This window comes from Anoplolepis gracilipes, chromosome 3 (assembly GCF_047496725.1).
Source record: "Anoplolepis gracilipes chromosome 3, ASM4749672v1, whole genome shotgun sequence".
In the NCBI taxonomy this organism is placed as follows: domain Eukaryota; kingdom Metazoa; phylum Arthropoda; class Insecta; order Hymenoptera; family Formicidae; genus Anoplolepis; species Anoplolepis gracilipes.
In genome coordinates this window covers 1,156,254-1,173,330 of record NC_132972.1, presented here as the reverse complement: position 1 = coordinate 1,173,330, position 17,077 = coordinate 1,156,254, and the positions used below count along the sequence as shown (strand labels likewise).

General features: G+C 32.2%; 2 protein-coding genes across 8 annotated transcripts in view; one reads left to right on the top strand and one right to left on the bottom strand.

Moving 5' to 3' along the window:
• LOC140664113 (glutamate receptor ionotropic, kainate 5-like) overlaps positions 1–17,077 on the top strand; it is a 274,048-nt gene that overhangs the window by 214,899 nt on the left and 42,072 nt on the right. The window lies entirely within an intron of this gene.
• Positions 1–17,077, bottom strand: part of LOC140664117 (mannosyl-oligosaccharide alpha-1,2-mannosidase IA-like) — a 228,238-nt gene that overhangs the window by 207,737 nt on the left and 3,424 nt on the right. For all 7 annotated transcript variants that reach the window (XM_072888885.1, XM_072888887.1, XM_072888886.1 and 4 more), the window contains exon 2: positions 16,809–17,027. In XM_072888885.1, the coding sequence (XP_072744986.1) occupies positions 16,809–17,027 (219 nt within the window). The remainder of the gene's footprint in view (positions 1–16,808; positions 17,028–17,077) is intronic.

Here is a 17,077-nt window from a genome sequence, read left to right as displayed (position 1 = left end):
AGCTAAAAAAAAAAAAAAAAAAAAAAAAAAAAGCAAGAAAAATTGACTTTCCGAATTAAGTTCAACTCGACATACTGCAATCCAGGCTAAAACCTGTTTCTCTTTTCATCGTTGTTTTTCTCTCCGCTTGGTTCGGTGCACCAGTGATTTGACACAGGAATGGAATGCAAATTTAAACGCGTTTCTGCAATTCCGGCGGCAGAAGATAGGCAGATGTAATGGAGATCGCTATTTCTCGGTTGAACAAACTTTTGCGGACGCCGCGGAAATTGTTCGACACGGTATCGTTCGAAACACTACAACTTGCAACTTATTAACTACACGAGAGTGTACAGGCGAAAAGTCAATAACCACGAATGAATATTACGCGCGAGCATTGTTCCAAAAAAGAATATAAAATACGAGATAAAATGTAAAATTTAACCCCGACAGTTTATGCTAAAATACTATCATTTTATCTGTGTTGAAAATTAATTAAATATCCGCGGATTATATTTCAGTTCCTCTTCATTGAATTAATAATGGACCTTCTGATAGTTGACATTACGACATTAACAGCAAAGTCATAGAGCAGGTGGAAAAGTTGAAATAAGAACGATCTGTCAAGGAGAAGAAAGAGAATGTTAAGTATTTCCACTGAATTGTGCGTTTTCTTCGTCTTTATATGTCCCCTCGGAGTGCTCGTAGCAAGAACATATTAATATTCCAAGCAAGGACGCGTGCCATCGAGCTACTACGGAGGCTGATGCAGTTCCGAGTCTTGGTACCGTCTTTGGAATATCCGGTGTCCCTCCGGTACGCTATGTCGCGGAATAACGGACGTGCTCACCCTAATACCCGCAGATTCCACGGCATAATAATCTCTCGCGGAATTTCTTATAACGCCTCTGACGATTATTCCATGATCGATGCGTACATACATATAAGCGAGTCTATTCATATTACGATAATAGATATAATACAGCTAAACAATTTTATATTTTGTACGCAATATTGGCAAAATTCCACATTTTTTTTTTTTATAAAATCTATACCAGTGGTAAAAATCAGATATTTTCCGAACAAACAGCCGACAAAAACTAGTTTCTTTCTATTAAAACTTTGTTAAAATAAATAGAAAATCTTTTTATTAATATTCATCTATTGAGAGAGTATTTTCTAATTTAAGCTTTATTCAAAATAAAATCCGTTATATATTAGAAATTGATGTAGCAAATAAATTAGTTTTTTTGTTGAAAGATAAATGCAATTCAGATTCATATTGGTAAAAATTTTTGTTACTATTATATTTTTCTTATTACTAAAAATTAATAAAAAATTTAGTATAACGTTTAGATCTCAAAAATTTTTATTTTTAAAATTTTACCTTGAATTAAAAAAAATTTTATTATTACATTGAATTTATTTTCTTAACTATATAGTGATTAATATAGTGACTAATATAGTGACTAATATAGTGATTAATATAATTTATTAATTAAGGCAAATATATTTTTTTCTGTAAAATTATATAAATTTATTTTAATGTTACATATTAATTATTTTTAGAGTTTTTGCAGTTTATTAGATAAAGTCCAGGACAGCAAAAAGCGGAATTTATCATTTTCCATTTACCATTTCATTTTTTTTTTTTTTTTTTTTTCATTCACTGGGCTTTTCCGATCAACTCTTGTACATAAAATGCTATCTTTAATGGAGACAAGAAGCTAAATTTGTTAAATCATAGGAATAATATAAATTTTTCAAGTATGAATAATTTTGTGTACGTTTGAAAATTTATTAATTTATACATGCATAATAAAGTAATAATAATACAATATTGTATTGGGAATAGTATATAGTGCACAATTCGTTATATGAAAAGGATTAACATGAAATAATGATAACTATGCAATTTAAAATCACAGACCCACCTACGCATGCAGACAATTTATCTCGATCCATTTTCTCTCGTTATCTCTTGTTAACAAAGTACCTATCTACCTAAGGTACCTCATATATGTATAGCTAAATTTCAATGCTTATGTATTTGTTATAAATATGTAATCTTCTTACAGCCAATTTAAGTATTTTACGGCATTTAATGATTTTTATATCGCTAATTTTTTCTCTAAATAAATATTTAAAAAAAATTAAAACTATATAAGAAATATATTTGAAAATATATTAAAAATAAAAATATTTATACTATAGTCTAAAGATAATAGTTTCTTAAAAAAAATTTTTGCTTTCATCTATACTATGGTAAAAGAGCAAAAGAAAATAAAACGCCTTATTCGCGTAATCAATCAATTAGTATTTCCGACTGGGGCGCAGTTTTCTAATGACCCGATGCCATCTCTGTTCTACCCAGCATCCCTCTGGACTCAGCTGCGATGATGAATAGATTCACTTCCTCCGGCAAGTGGGCATGATCTCTTTGGAAAAAAGTCAATCTAAACCAACGGTCGGTAAGGTCTTCTAGCAAGAAGCACAAACGTATAACGGCAAGAAGACTCCTCCGATACGTTAGGCTGAGAACACAACCTAGCAGAGAAAGGAGAATCTACGGAGAATCACACGTACAGCTGCTGGGAAAGCGGTATCATCGATTTCGCTACCTCAAACCAGTCCGACGTGACCTCAGTAGTCGAGCGAGAGTGTTTGGCTAGAGAGCGAAAGTACCTCGTGAAACTTCTTCCGACTTCTCAAGGAAGAATTAGGTCATACGTTTACGTCATTCGGTATAGAGGCATTTGCGTCTGTTCTTTGTACCCTATCAATTTACATTGATGCGATTTGGCGTCAAAATATATTTTACAATTTGATACAAGTTTTATGAAACACTCTGTACATTAACCTTCGTTAAAGAAATTCACTTTAACGATAGTATATATTTAAAAAAAATGCAATATCGTTATACAAAATATACCGTGAGTATTAAAATATTTTTAGCAGACAAAAATTATACAACGTATAAAACGAGCGATATAATCGTACAAATAAAGATGTCAGAGTACTTGTACTTATTTTAAAAATAATAAGCGTGGGATACGCAGAGATATAGCTACGCAAATTCATCCATTTGTCATCAGAGTTTCGTTAGCCATTTACATCGTGCAATTTCTTCCCTCAATGGCGTCTGGATAAAATATGAGACGTGTATTGCATAGCGCATCAATCAACATTAATAACGCCGGACGAATAAATCGGCCAAATGAGTAACGGCGTTTATGATTACCGACCATTTCATATAATGCAATATCCGTTAACGCCGAAATCGCGGCATCGCTCGACTTTGGAATCTCGTCGATTAAATCCGGCAGATTAAACGCGTATCGATGCGCTGTTTTCGACATTTTATCGTGCGTTTACGTTTAATAAATCGTCGTCGATTTGTCAAGCTTGCACTTGTCATTAATTCATATCCCTTTTCGGAAAGTGCGTAACTATCGGGGGAAGGAGACGACGTACGACATACCACGTGACAAACGTGAAAATAAATGAATGACATTGCCAGAAACCTCCTCGCCAAATATTCTGCCTCCGAGCGTATTCCCCGTTAATGGCAGGATAATTATACGCGTCGAGGATGAACTACTCCGCTATGGATTCGGTCAGTTAGTTTCGCGGTAATCGCACGATATGAATTCCGATATTACGTCGCCGGCCGCTCTAATTATCCCTCGTAATGTCATTTAGCGACAGTTAATCAGTGGGCGTAAATTTAACGGGCTCGATCGCGAAAACGAAAGTGGCGAGAAACGAGCGCCGTTGAAGACGAAAGCATCGCGAACGATAAAACGTCATATTATATGCATATCGACAAGTCTTTTATATTTCATTCATATTCATATTCGTAACTCTCATTGATTCACGATCGACAGTGCGTATAACGTGATTTGTGAAACACAATATTAGTTACTTTCCGCCCAACCTCCCACGATCACGTGCATGTATTATACACGTAGGTGTATTGCAATATCGTCGCTCACGGCAAGCGAATAACTACCACGGGGAATAACTCCGTCAGCCAGCACGCGAACGAGAAATCGAAAAAAATATGGAATACCTTCACGTGGCGCAATGAAAGTAAGCGTGCGCGAACAGCATCGCTGAACTTATGTATTGTACGTTTACCTATTGGCAATCACACCTACCGGGAAGGCATCCGAGCGCGAAAGGTCGCATATAATAAATTGTGTTGAAAGTGCAGCATACAATGCGGCAATATAACCGTGTTTAAATAAAAACTAGGATATATATACGAATTTCAATTTAACAATTTAATCATTAAAACCGCTGTGTATAGGTGTGTGGGAATAAAGTCATTGCCAAAAATAATTTCTACAGTTATATAATTATTAAATTTAATTTAAATTATTAATAAGTAAAACAGTTTTATAATTAAAATACCTATTTCTTTAAAAAAAAAAAACCATTGCACGTAGTTAGTTTTTCAAAAATTATTATTGCAAAAAAAAGGACAGTTTAAAATGTATTCTAAAGTATTACACTGACTTTTCGAAATTTAACTTTTATAATATTTCTTTTAAAAGCAGAAATTACGACCAATAAATGTTGCATTAAAGTAAAAGTTATATTAACGACTGACTCAATCACGCATTTAAATTGTCGAACTAAATCTCGAATATTTCAATGTGATTGCTTTTAAGCCCTGCTCTGTGTGTATGTGTTTGCTATTTAATAAATTATTTGTTTTATATTATCATTATTACAAAATTCTATCTCTTAATTCATGGGTTTATTATATTTAATTATTTAAAAGTATAAATAATAGGAGTGAAAGATTTATGATTTTTAGCAACAGAATATGAGGAGAATAAATTTGAACAAAATTGATAATGAAAAATAATACAGAGAGATATTATAGTGCACAAGTAAAACTAAAAGTCGAGTTCACAAGATTTTATAGTTTCTCTGTTTCGATGTAAATTCTTTTCCACATCTATATTATACAATAATACTGTTTTTTGTACTCTCGACGCACTATAATCTTCTTAGAAGAATTAAAAAATCTTAAAATTTCAACAATATTATAATCTTATTTCAATACTACAATTGACATTTCACGAATAAAATAATTATTTTAACACTAAGAAAATTATAATCTTCGATTTGAACATGGGTTATTTTCTATCCAACATTTTTTCCTCTCCATTCAAGAAAATTATTCTTAAATAATAAGAATATATTTTGAAACTAAAGATATTATCAAAGTAAGAATATTCTTTTTTCTGTGCATTATCGGTATAAAAAAGTATCTAAAAATCAGTACATATTTCACCGCCGCGTCAAAGGAATTATGTTACGCGATGAGATTACACGCTTCATCGCACAGTACACCGCGAGCCGAGTCTTGAACTGACAATAAGCTATGTCGATATGAGATGCACGACCGAAGCAAAACGTGAATTGCAAAAATGTTCACGACGGCATAAAGTTCAACTAAAAGCAAATTTAAATACCAAGAAACCTCGCCTCGAAGAGATTCGGCTCACAATTTGACAATAAATTCTATTTAATCCCGCAATTTAATATGACCTATAGTAAAATAAAATTATTCTCATATTATTTTTTGCATGACTTAATTGATTGTTGATCAATAACGTATAATTTTTTCATGTCCAAAATTGTAGTAAATTTATAAATATCGTAATTTCAATGATGATGAATCAGAATTCATGAACGAGAAGCTACGTTCCTTCGACCAGATAGCACGAGTCCGGAACTTTCATTTTCCTCTGCGCATAATATCGCGGTTGTTTAATTATTGTCATTGTGACATACCGAGCGGTATGTCGATAACAAAAATAAATACGAAAATATTGGCGACGCGTGAATGACAATGAGACCGCTAATATGCAAAGCGTCGGGTCGTTGATACGCAATATTTGCATTTAACGATTGTTACATGCATCCGCGAGATTCTTATCTCGCTTATTCTCTAGTGACTGCACCCAAAAAAATGATCTTGCAACTTTAAGAAAAATTTTCCAGCTGTAAAAAATTAACTGAAACAGATAAATTATTAACAAATACTGTGATATTGCATATAATTTGCACTTGATCGATTTAAATGACAGAGACAGAATTTATATCTGTACTATTAAAGTAATTTAGGCGGAAAATTTGTCTGTGATGCCTATTTTTAAGGCCTATTGTCAAGGACAATTATATTTGTGATTAATATTTGACAATGGGATCTAAATTTTCTAGAGGTATTGCTAGAATATTGCTGTGTTATATTGCTATAAATTCTATACGTGACGAACGATATTCTAACAGACACATAAAGCAGCGATAAATTTTAATTGACACATCTAGAAATCCATCTACGTTAGTAAAATATTTTTTTGAGTGTATGTAATATTGATCATCGCTATGCTTTATATAAACGTTTGTTATTATCGGCAAAAAATGTTTCGAGATAAGTAATAGATTTTCGCGTCGCACGCCTTCTTCTATTCATTCGTGAATGCGAAAATGTATTAGCAAGAAAAAAATTTGCAAAAATAATAACGCGGGAGATACTCGCGTTGATATTTCATTGCTGATGAAAGACTCGCACTGATATTTCGTTCGTGTCAAAATAAAAAAAAAAGAGGGAGGAAAAAGAGCCAAAAAAAAAAAAAAAAGAAATCTCGTGGTGGACAAGAGGCGCAGGACGTAATAACTCGCGGCGGTCCGCTCGATATTCAAATTCGTCCACTGTACACGTCGGCCAAAAAAATCTATGCACACGCTCGTGTGTATGCACCGGGCGTAATAAAAGGCGTGAACGATGGCCGCGGGAAAAGTCATAATCCACTTTTGTTTGCGGATTTATCGGTCTTCCGTGATGCCTCGTCCGGCGCTTTATCGAATGCCGCCGACGCCATGAACGAGCGATGGCATAACAAAAGGTGGAAGCTTTGGGAACTCTCGATGTTATCCTTCCTCTCTTCGCTACCTACGTCCATCTGCTCTCTCTAACACATACATACATGCACACAACCATCCACAATGCAAAGAAAAAAAAATGTTACCAGACTCTGGCAACGACCGTAAATGACTTTCGCATATTTCCGCTTTGGCCGACGGACAAATATTTGAAGAAATAAAGAAAAAACAATAACACTAGAGAGAGCGAAACAAATTACTTTTTCAATAGCTATAGAACGATTGAGAGAACCGGATACAACGATCTACACTCGTGCTTTATAAAGAATTATCAGTATGCCTCGCCTGTTACAATGAGTTCCTGCGCTAGTATTGAAATCGCAGCTTCTAGATTAAACTAATTTTCTCTCCCTCTCTTTCTTTTTAATCTATTTTCAGAAAAAAAATTTTCCCAGAAAAAAAAATACAGTTATGCTATTAATATTTTGCATCAAGAATATATTATGTAACACCAAAAATATTATATCTCTTATATATACTATTATTACTATTTTAATTTTGCTCATAATTACTCGTTTCATCACGCAAAGATAATATATACATTTTTATGAAAATAACTATTAATCAGCACTCTCCGTAATGCAGAAATTTAATAATCATCCCGCCAACATATAATCTGAACTATATCACCATCTACTTCCCTCCCTCCACCTATTCATCATAGATTTTGCGATCTAACCGCTTCATAGTTCTCCTCTTGCTATTCCGCATACACACAGCGCTTTCCATTTTTCAAGTCCACACGGCGCACCGCCGATCCCGCGAAATGATTACAAACGACCGGGGATAACGTCCAATAAAACGTCTCCATTCCACGTTCCATTCACGTAGCGGAGAGATGCAGCGTGCTCGACCGTCGAGTCGATATCGGGGAACATGTGTGTTTATCTATGTCCGTTCGGTACGCGGCCGCGACGTGCATCGCCGCGATATCAACGAGAATATGTCTCTATCGATATACCGGCTTTCGCTCATGGAAAATCCCGCAGCCCTATACTTTGGTTAAAGGAAAGCGACATTCGAACAATTGGGCCGTTCGGATTTCGCGATAAAAGGAAATTTCCTGTCATCGTATGCATGCTGAATAACGATAACGGTTATCATCTGAAAATACGTGTATATTCACTTCGTATTTACTGCGCTACACGATTTTTCATTTTATAAAATCCAATTTTCACGCAAAGTCACGATCATTATTTGCTTAGAAGCATTTATTAAATGTTCGCGCGCGCGCACATATATATATATATATATATATATATATATATAATTTTTGATTTTTATGTTTTCACGCAACAATTCAACGCACAAATGCAAACACGTTTTAGTCATTTTTAGTACGATCTAAATCGCTTGAATTGCAAATGACATTTGATTTATTTCCACGATGCAATTTTATTTTTATTTTTTTTCTAAAAACATGAAAATTCATTCGATGTCATTCGATGTTCGTCACAATGACATTAGAAATTACGACAGGAAATAGCGCAACCATGTATCTAAAAAAAAAGGGCGGAAAGGGGAATTTCGATACAGACGAACGACGTCGCTCGTCGAATGAGGGATTGTATAATCGGCGGATATAAGCGCGTACGCCCGCGTCTCCGCAACTTTTTTAAATCAACGAGACTGCTCCCTTAGGCCGGCATTATCGGTCTCAAAGTACGTCATTAGGGGGGTCAAAATTTACGAGAATCTTGCAAGAATTGCCAGTTGTGTGGCGCGTCGCGTGATCAACGATGATGACCGCGTGTGTGCGTCCAGGTGTGCGAGGGCATCCTGAACAAGGGAACGTCCGTGAAATCTCTCGAGGGCATAATGTTCCTGATGACGACGCGGCGAAAACATACCGGCAAGGGAGGAGAAAATCAATTGCACGCTGGTGCAATTTTCATGCGTGACGCGATAATCCAAAATGTGATGCCTTTCTTTGATAGTTGGACTTGATGGGTGAACCGACATAACGATAAATGTCCGGAGAAATAATACGTGCCCGCAAAAGGATAAACATGTGAAGAAACATTAATAACATGTATTACGAAAGAGAAGAAAGTTAAACAAATGTATTAGACGAAAAAGCTACAATATTATATTTAGGATAAACTAGGGTATGATGGCCATGTACGGAAAAGATGGCTGTAATTTTTTCAATAATCACTATATAGTACGCTTTTTTAGTCATTATCAAAGATAATCGATATTTACAGTAGTAAAATAGTTTATGTGCATACATTGTTCAAAATAACGATATTGTAAATCTTATATCATATTTTTACTTTTGACTACTTGCAAAGTTTTTCATTTGTCCATTAAAAACTGTTATAATGTCGAATAAATTGCAGTTAAGCTATCGTAATCGACGTTAGACATATTATAAAGATATGTAAATTTTTATATGACCTATAATTTTTAGTTTCGTTTTCACTATTTTTTAATAAATATTATGGCCATCTTTCCGTCACTATGGTCATCTTTTCCTTAAAAGTTGAGTAAGATGGCCAATGCTTATGTTGTACTATTTTAATAATAGAAAATTTCAATTAAATATTTTCCTTTTAATTTCGATAATATTACGTAATTTAAGCTTCAATGAAGCTAATATGTCAAATACTATTAAAAAATAACAAAAATAAAAGTATGTTTTTTGCATTTTAAAAAACTATGGCCATCTTACTCGAGTTTACCCTAATTAAAAAATTAAAGATATAAAAAAATGTTTATTCGCGAAATAAAATAGAACATCCTGCGATCTTTTACTATTTCGATTACTAAATTGATTTAAAATAATTTTACGATTTAATACATTTATGACTTTGAAATCAAACACAAAATATATTCAATAAAATATTCTGTACAACGTTTCGTTTAACTACACTATTGATTTGGAAAATTCTAATTATTTTGCTTGATAAATCCAATCCCACGGTTTACAATTTACATGTAACCGATTAAACCATAGCCACATTGATTGCCAGATTTAGAGACCGAATGCGTCTCTTTACAGAACTCCATTGCAATGAAATGGCAATAGAGTTAACGTGGAAATAACGTGAATCTCGTAGTTGCAAGTGCCAATTGATCGTCCACAATCGACAGCAGATAAATTGCAAGTGAATAGATCGTTTATTTCACCCGACTCAAGTTTTTTTTCTCATATTCTTTCAAGGAACCACTAAATAATTATAACTTTATACTTTATTTGCTTTCGCAAGTCGTCATCCATTCGATTTGGGATCTGTCAAGCTTCTGAGAAAGTTTTATTCACATTATAAACAATTTTTTTTTATATGAAAATAAAACATATTTAATGATCGAAGAGTTCATATCAAAAAATTCGGAAACGAAAAATTCCTGTTATCACTATTTTTTGTCAATCCATATCATTAGCAAAATATTAACCAGATAAATGAATATTTCGTTTATTAATTGCTAAACATCAAGGAAAGTTTAAAACGTGGTGCATGAAGAGAATGTTTTTATCCATTCTTTCAGATTTTTCAATTACAATATTTAAAAACAAGAGGCTGAAATATTTTTAGAATTTATATTAATCCTGATGGATTCAACCAATTTGAAATTTCCGATGCTATCACAGAAATACCGATGCATTATTAGAGAAATCCAGATGCGACTACACGTGAATACTTTGTCGCGTGTAGCCATCTATCTAATGAAGAACAAGTAGTTGCAATTAATAAAACAAACAACAAAGATGCTCGCGCTCAATTTAATTATAAGTCCAAAGTCGCTTTTCAAGTAGACGTTTCAAATAAGATAAAACAATCTGATTTTATTGTTCTTCATTATAGGAAATAAAATTTCTTGGCAAACATTTCATAAAAATATGACACACAACACTCAACTGGATAAAATATTTCCCATGGCATAGAAAAAGGAATTTTGCTAAGAAAAAGATTTATCTAATTAACTAATTCTACTCAAAAAGTTATTAATTTACTGAAATTGAAAAAGAAAGAAATAAGTTGCATACAGCCTACATCTGAAATGTAAACCCATGTATCTATATATTTTTAAATCAATAAATTGCTTTTAAGCTTTTTGTAAACTGTGTCGGATTAAAGCACTATTAAATTCCTGATAAATTCATACACATTGTTAAAATATAAATCTAAACAAAATTTCAACAAATTCTTGTCTTTATGTTTTAAAAAAATACTTATTAAGAAAATTATAGATAAAATTGTTTTAAATTAGTCGTAAAAACAATGACAAAAAAAAAAAACAAAAAAGAAAAGAAACCCTGAAAAAATCGAGATGTCCAAAAATCTTTAAAAACAAATAATTTATTGTTAAAACCCAAGTTTTAATTATCGTAATAAATGGACGATCGATAGCGACTAAGTTGAAAACATGAAAGTCATTTTAGCGAGGACTAAAAAACAGCGGACACGATAAATAAATACGGAATATCAACGCGAACAAAATTACAGATCGAAACCGCGATTCCAAGTAATTAAAAATGAAACTTGGTCTCCTCTGTTCATTGCAGATCAGCAGATTTATACATATAAACGTATAATAAATACATAATAGTACGATCAGCCATTCATGAAGCTCGAAAAAGGAATATGTACAGATTACGATCGGAAATTTGATGAGTGATCAGATATGATAGTTGACAACCGAGCCTCATCGTCATCCGTATTTGCCGTGCAATTCAACATCGATACGTTTACGCGACACGCTCGTCGTACGAAGCGAAAACACGTAACATGCATGTAGAATGTCGAATAAAAACGAACGAATCACTATGTGGTGAAGCGTGTTAAAATATCGAATGTTGTATGGGGAGAAACGATTTGACCGAATACAGATTTGATTGCAAACGCAGAAAGATATATCTGAAATGCGGTTGGTTTAGTTAGCAAATATAGTTACATCAATGTTAAACATATTTGTATGTGTACGTGAACGAAAAAATATTTTATTCAGTCGTTATTTTTTTTCTACTAACCCAACCGGCATTGATATAGAATAAAATATTGAAGATTTCGATTGATAAATATAACAAAACAAACGTGTCAATCTAATTGTAAGATTTAAAAATTATACATCGATATTAAATGAAGTATAAAATTATTTCCGATCAAACTGATGTAATAAATTTTTATACAAGAAATATATTTTTATACAATAAAAATGTAACATTTATTTTAACATTAATATAATATTCAATCAACTTAATAACCAGATTTATATACAACGTTCACAATAAATTAATTATAGAGGATATTTCCTGCAAACAATAACAGGATATCGCGAAGATGTTCTCACCGAGCAGCAGTTCAAGAATTCATTCTGCAACGATGAAATTAAATTTGCGCCGATTATCGACGCGTGACCGTGCAGTCAATACGATACGAGAGTGCATACAATGCGGTCACTGTACCGTTAAAATAATGAGTTTGCAAGTAGATCCTCCAAACCAAAGAACACGTTCGATGACTTGGGCGAGACGACAAGATGCGCGACAAAACTCGCTTTCAGAATTTTCTTCGGTTAAAGTCACGTATATGCCAAACATTTCCACGGATCATAGCATGACGAATTGTAAACCGTTAATGAAAACATTCATATCTACAGCTAAGCTGAACCCTCGTATTCATTACGATAAACACATATTTTCTTTGTATCACGCTATCATAAGGTCTCAAAAAAATATTATGCGTTTATAATGATAATACACATAGTTACATTAGTAAATTATTGCTCATATAGATGTGTATTGTAATTATAAATTTTTTTGTAATTTTTAATAGAATGGCCAAAACATTTTTCAATACAATTATAGGTAATAAGATTTCATTTTAATGACATTAAAAAGTTTAGTAGAATTTATATCTACACTCGTGGTCAATCTATAAAAATATGCCCAAGATATAATTAAACACATGTTGAGTATCCAGAAAACGATCGCGTGTTTAGAATTTAACCTTTTACAAAGGCACATTGAAAATATATGTTATGCTCACGCATAGATAACGTAACATTCAATCGCGTTGTAAAAGAGCTAGCAATTGCTGTCAGTGCGTATAGAATTAAACCTGATATTGATACCATTGATACACTACATCGGTATCAACGTCGACATGAAGGCCAAATTGATTCATCGGCGATGATACGTGTTTTGCTCTCTCTCCCTCTCTCTCTCTTGAACGCTTATATATTACTGTAATCAATAGATTTCAAACAATAAACGGTCATGATATTAATTCTATCACTTGTTTATCGACAATCTCTATTCGCTAGTTACAATGATAATATGCTAGCAATTAATAGTTATTTATTACAGTTATTGCGCAATTGGCGTTCTCATTCAAATATTAGTATAATGAAAGATTTTGAATGCACTAAAATTGTAAGAAAAAGATACAAAATATCCTTTTATTTAACTTCTTTGCGCCTTTTTAAGTAAAATAATAATTCTAACAAAATTATTAAAAAATATTAAATTAAATTTTTTGTTATATTATTTAATATATTATTAAAATTATTAATTTATTTTCTATAAGCTTGAAAATATTCCTAACATCAAATACTACAAATACGTTGCAGTACGAAATTATAAGCGCGCTCCTCTAAACTGAAGCTTCCACACTGTCAGTACTGACATTCAAATGCAATTCAAATCAATGTTTTTGTCCATTCGTTTAGGCTGCGGCGTATAATTTCTAGCTATAAGCTAAGATTGAGATAAATTAAGAAATTGCAATTAGAGTGTGTTATAACGACTAAAATATTTACATATATAACTCATATGACACAAAATTATTTTCACTAAAGGAAACAATTTGTTTTATTCATATGCTGAATAATATTAAATTTTTTAAATTTTTATACACATATAATTAACTTGCATATTTCAAAACTTTACTTCTTTTACTATTAATTAATTTCTTTGAATTTGAAAAAATGTTGCTTACACTTTTTGCTCTTGTAAATTTTTATATTTTATATTTATTTTTAATATTTTTTATATTTTTATATTTTTTTCAAAAATAAATGTAAGTGAGAAATCATTGTTTCGTTGGTGAGATCATGTTTATTAGACAATATTATTTTAAAAAAGGCTATAGAGCACCAGGCCTAATAATGAAAGTGACGATTGTGAATACTCTTAGCGTGAAAGCGCATAAGATGATCGCATCCTATGACTTTCAAATGAATAGACGTAAGTAGGAAACGAAGATGGATAGGTATAAAGCAACAATGCATAATCAGCGAAAATGAGTCTTACGAAACATTTTATGTGTAACCATATTACTATTGTAAGCAAAAACGTCTGCTAATAACGTGACTATCCAACAATGACTATCTCAACATAATACATTATTTCGAAATCCGTAGGGTATCGGGAGAAAATTCTCAATAGAAGAAATACAATTATAAAATCAATATAATGCTACTTAAATAAATAATGCTTAAAGAAAAAAATGTATGTTTAAAAAAAAAATTTTAGACAGTTATATAAATATTACTATAAAATACGTTGTATATATGTATGGGTATATGTGTAAAAAAAGCGTGTTTTATCTCGTAAATTGTCCTACTCATAACACGAATTTCTCCGATAGAAGTTTGTAACAGAACAACACAGCAAACTACGTCATTTGATATTTTCATGCTATTACTATCACAACGTTACCGAGGATATCGCGTGACTCTATATCCGGTCTCGCATCAAATGATGAATAGCGAACGATTCGCACACAAATGCAGCGAGAATTTAATTGCTAGACCGCATGCGCACCGACTGATAATTATTATTTTCGACCATGTTCAAATTAGTGCGCGTCGATTATATCGCAGTTACAGTTTCCGATACCCCTCCTCCGTTTCTAAAAAATACCAAAAAAAAGAAAACAAAAAAAAATACGGGAAAAGTTCTCTCTTCATATAGTGAACAGTGTAACTAAAATTTTTTCGTGTAAACGCACGATTTTCCAATTAAAATATCACGTGCGCTTAAAAATGCGCTTGCAATCGATAAAACCACCGCAAAACTGCAAATCGAACAAGAAAGAAGACTGCGAATTCAATGCATTTTTATTTAGTGTAAAAGAGAGAGAGAGAGAGAGAGAGAGAGAGAGAGAAATGGAAACGAGGAGCAAAATTAAATAAAATTGATCCAGGCGAGTAGTATCATGCAAAATCGATTTTAATATCACAAATTATCAGTTTACATTATTGCTTGCGCAGTAAACTTCAGTTAAACCATTTAACAATTCTGAAAATTGTATGATATATTGCGTAAAATTATGGTAATTTAAAACAGACTAAAAATTCTAGCAACTGCATGTATGTATATGTCCGTATTTGTATAAAATTAAATTAAATATATACTGCACCCGAGAGTAATTCACTAGTAATTTTATGTATGTATATCAGGATCTTCTTTATTTCAGGATCTTCTTCATTCCAATCTTTAATATCTATCTCAATAAAAAAAAAATATATATATATCTATGATTTCGAATAATAATTGTGAATAGTAAATAAAGGAAAACAATAGGAATATAAAAATGGCTTTACACACACACACACACACATTTCGAATTTTTATAAATTACCTCCATAAAAAAGCAAAGTAAAAATATGAAATTTGACCAATATATTTTTTATTTTTGTAAACTGACATACTGATTGAAAGTAAAATCCAATTTTCTGTGAAATTAAAGTACTTTAATTTAAAAAAAAAAAAGAGCTATCAACTTTATAGAGATGATATATTTCGGTAGACATTTTTATATTCCGTGTATGTATCGATACGGAAAAGATTCAGAACGCTTTCTTATATTTCGCCATTTTTATTCGCATGCTGACACAAACGCGATATCCATATCAAAATGATTTGCGATTTCTTCGAATATGCATTTTTAGAACTTGCTCCAAAATCGAGTTTTATGCATATATGTATTTTATGCATATAGCTTGCAAGTCAGCGGCGAAGCGTTAGGTTGTGTCCTTTTTATAAGCACACACAAGTCGTTATGATCCTATAGTTTTTATAGAAGTAATTTGCATGCAGAGCGTAGAGTAGCGCATTGTGCCAGGAGATTGAACTTCTCGAGGTCAATTTAAAAATCCCGGTTCATTATTTTGCGAAACACAGCGTAGATGTCGGCGCAAGCGGAAACTACCTTCGCGAAAAAGTGGCCTCTCTCACTTCTGGTTTTCGTGAAAATGGTAGCAGTTTTTCGACGATACGCGAGACGCCACGGAATTTTTCACGAGAACTCTATAGAAAGATATGATTTAAATAGTCGAAATAGAGTTTTATGAATTCGCAATAAAAGAGAATTTCGCTCGAAATAGTAACAAGAATGCAATTTTAATATATGAGAAATATGTTTACATATGTGTTTATACTTTTGCAATATAGAAATATTTTCAAAAAAGCTTTAAAATCATAATATTTTATTAATGAATTTGATTATGCTAATTTTCTGATTTTTTATTTAAATATTTCTTATTAAAAGGCATATAAAGAGAATTAAATTAATTTATCGCATTAAATTAAAATTTATATTAAACTTAAACTGATAAACTCAAAAGAACTACAAGAAACTACCTAATTTACAGTAAATTAATTACGAAAATATTCGTGACCGAATTTTTTTTATTTCTTCCTAAAAATAGCTTTTCATAATAAAAATGTATATTTTTTCAAAATATCATATATCGCAGAAAATTTTTTTCAAATACAAATACCTTAAAAAATTTGATCGATATCTGATATAGAAACCTGGGATATGTTTTAATTTTTTTATAAATCACATTTATATATATCGCTGTTAATTCGTTTTTATCAATTAAAAATATTTTTTAAATTAAAAGTGACTGACCTCTTTCACTTTATCCCTTCGTTCCCTGGCGATACGATCCTTATCCTCTCCGCCGATAGTTAATGGCAGTTTATCCGCGGGGGCTGGTGGCACTGTCACTAATATTGTCTCTTCCTTATGCACAATCAACGACGAAGAACTACTCGTACGCACTCGCGATTCACCCATGTCAGGTTTCTCTAATGTCTTTTGCTGCTGATACTCCTCATCGATTTTTGCCTAAAAATTCGACGCACAACCGAAATGCATTCCGCGATCGTTTCGTGATG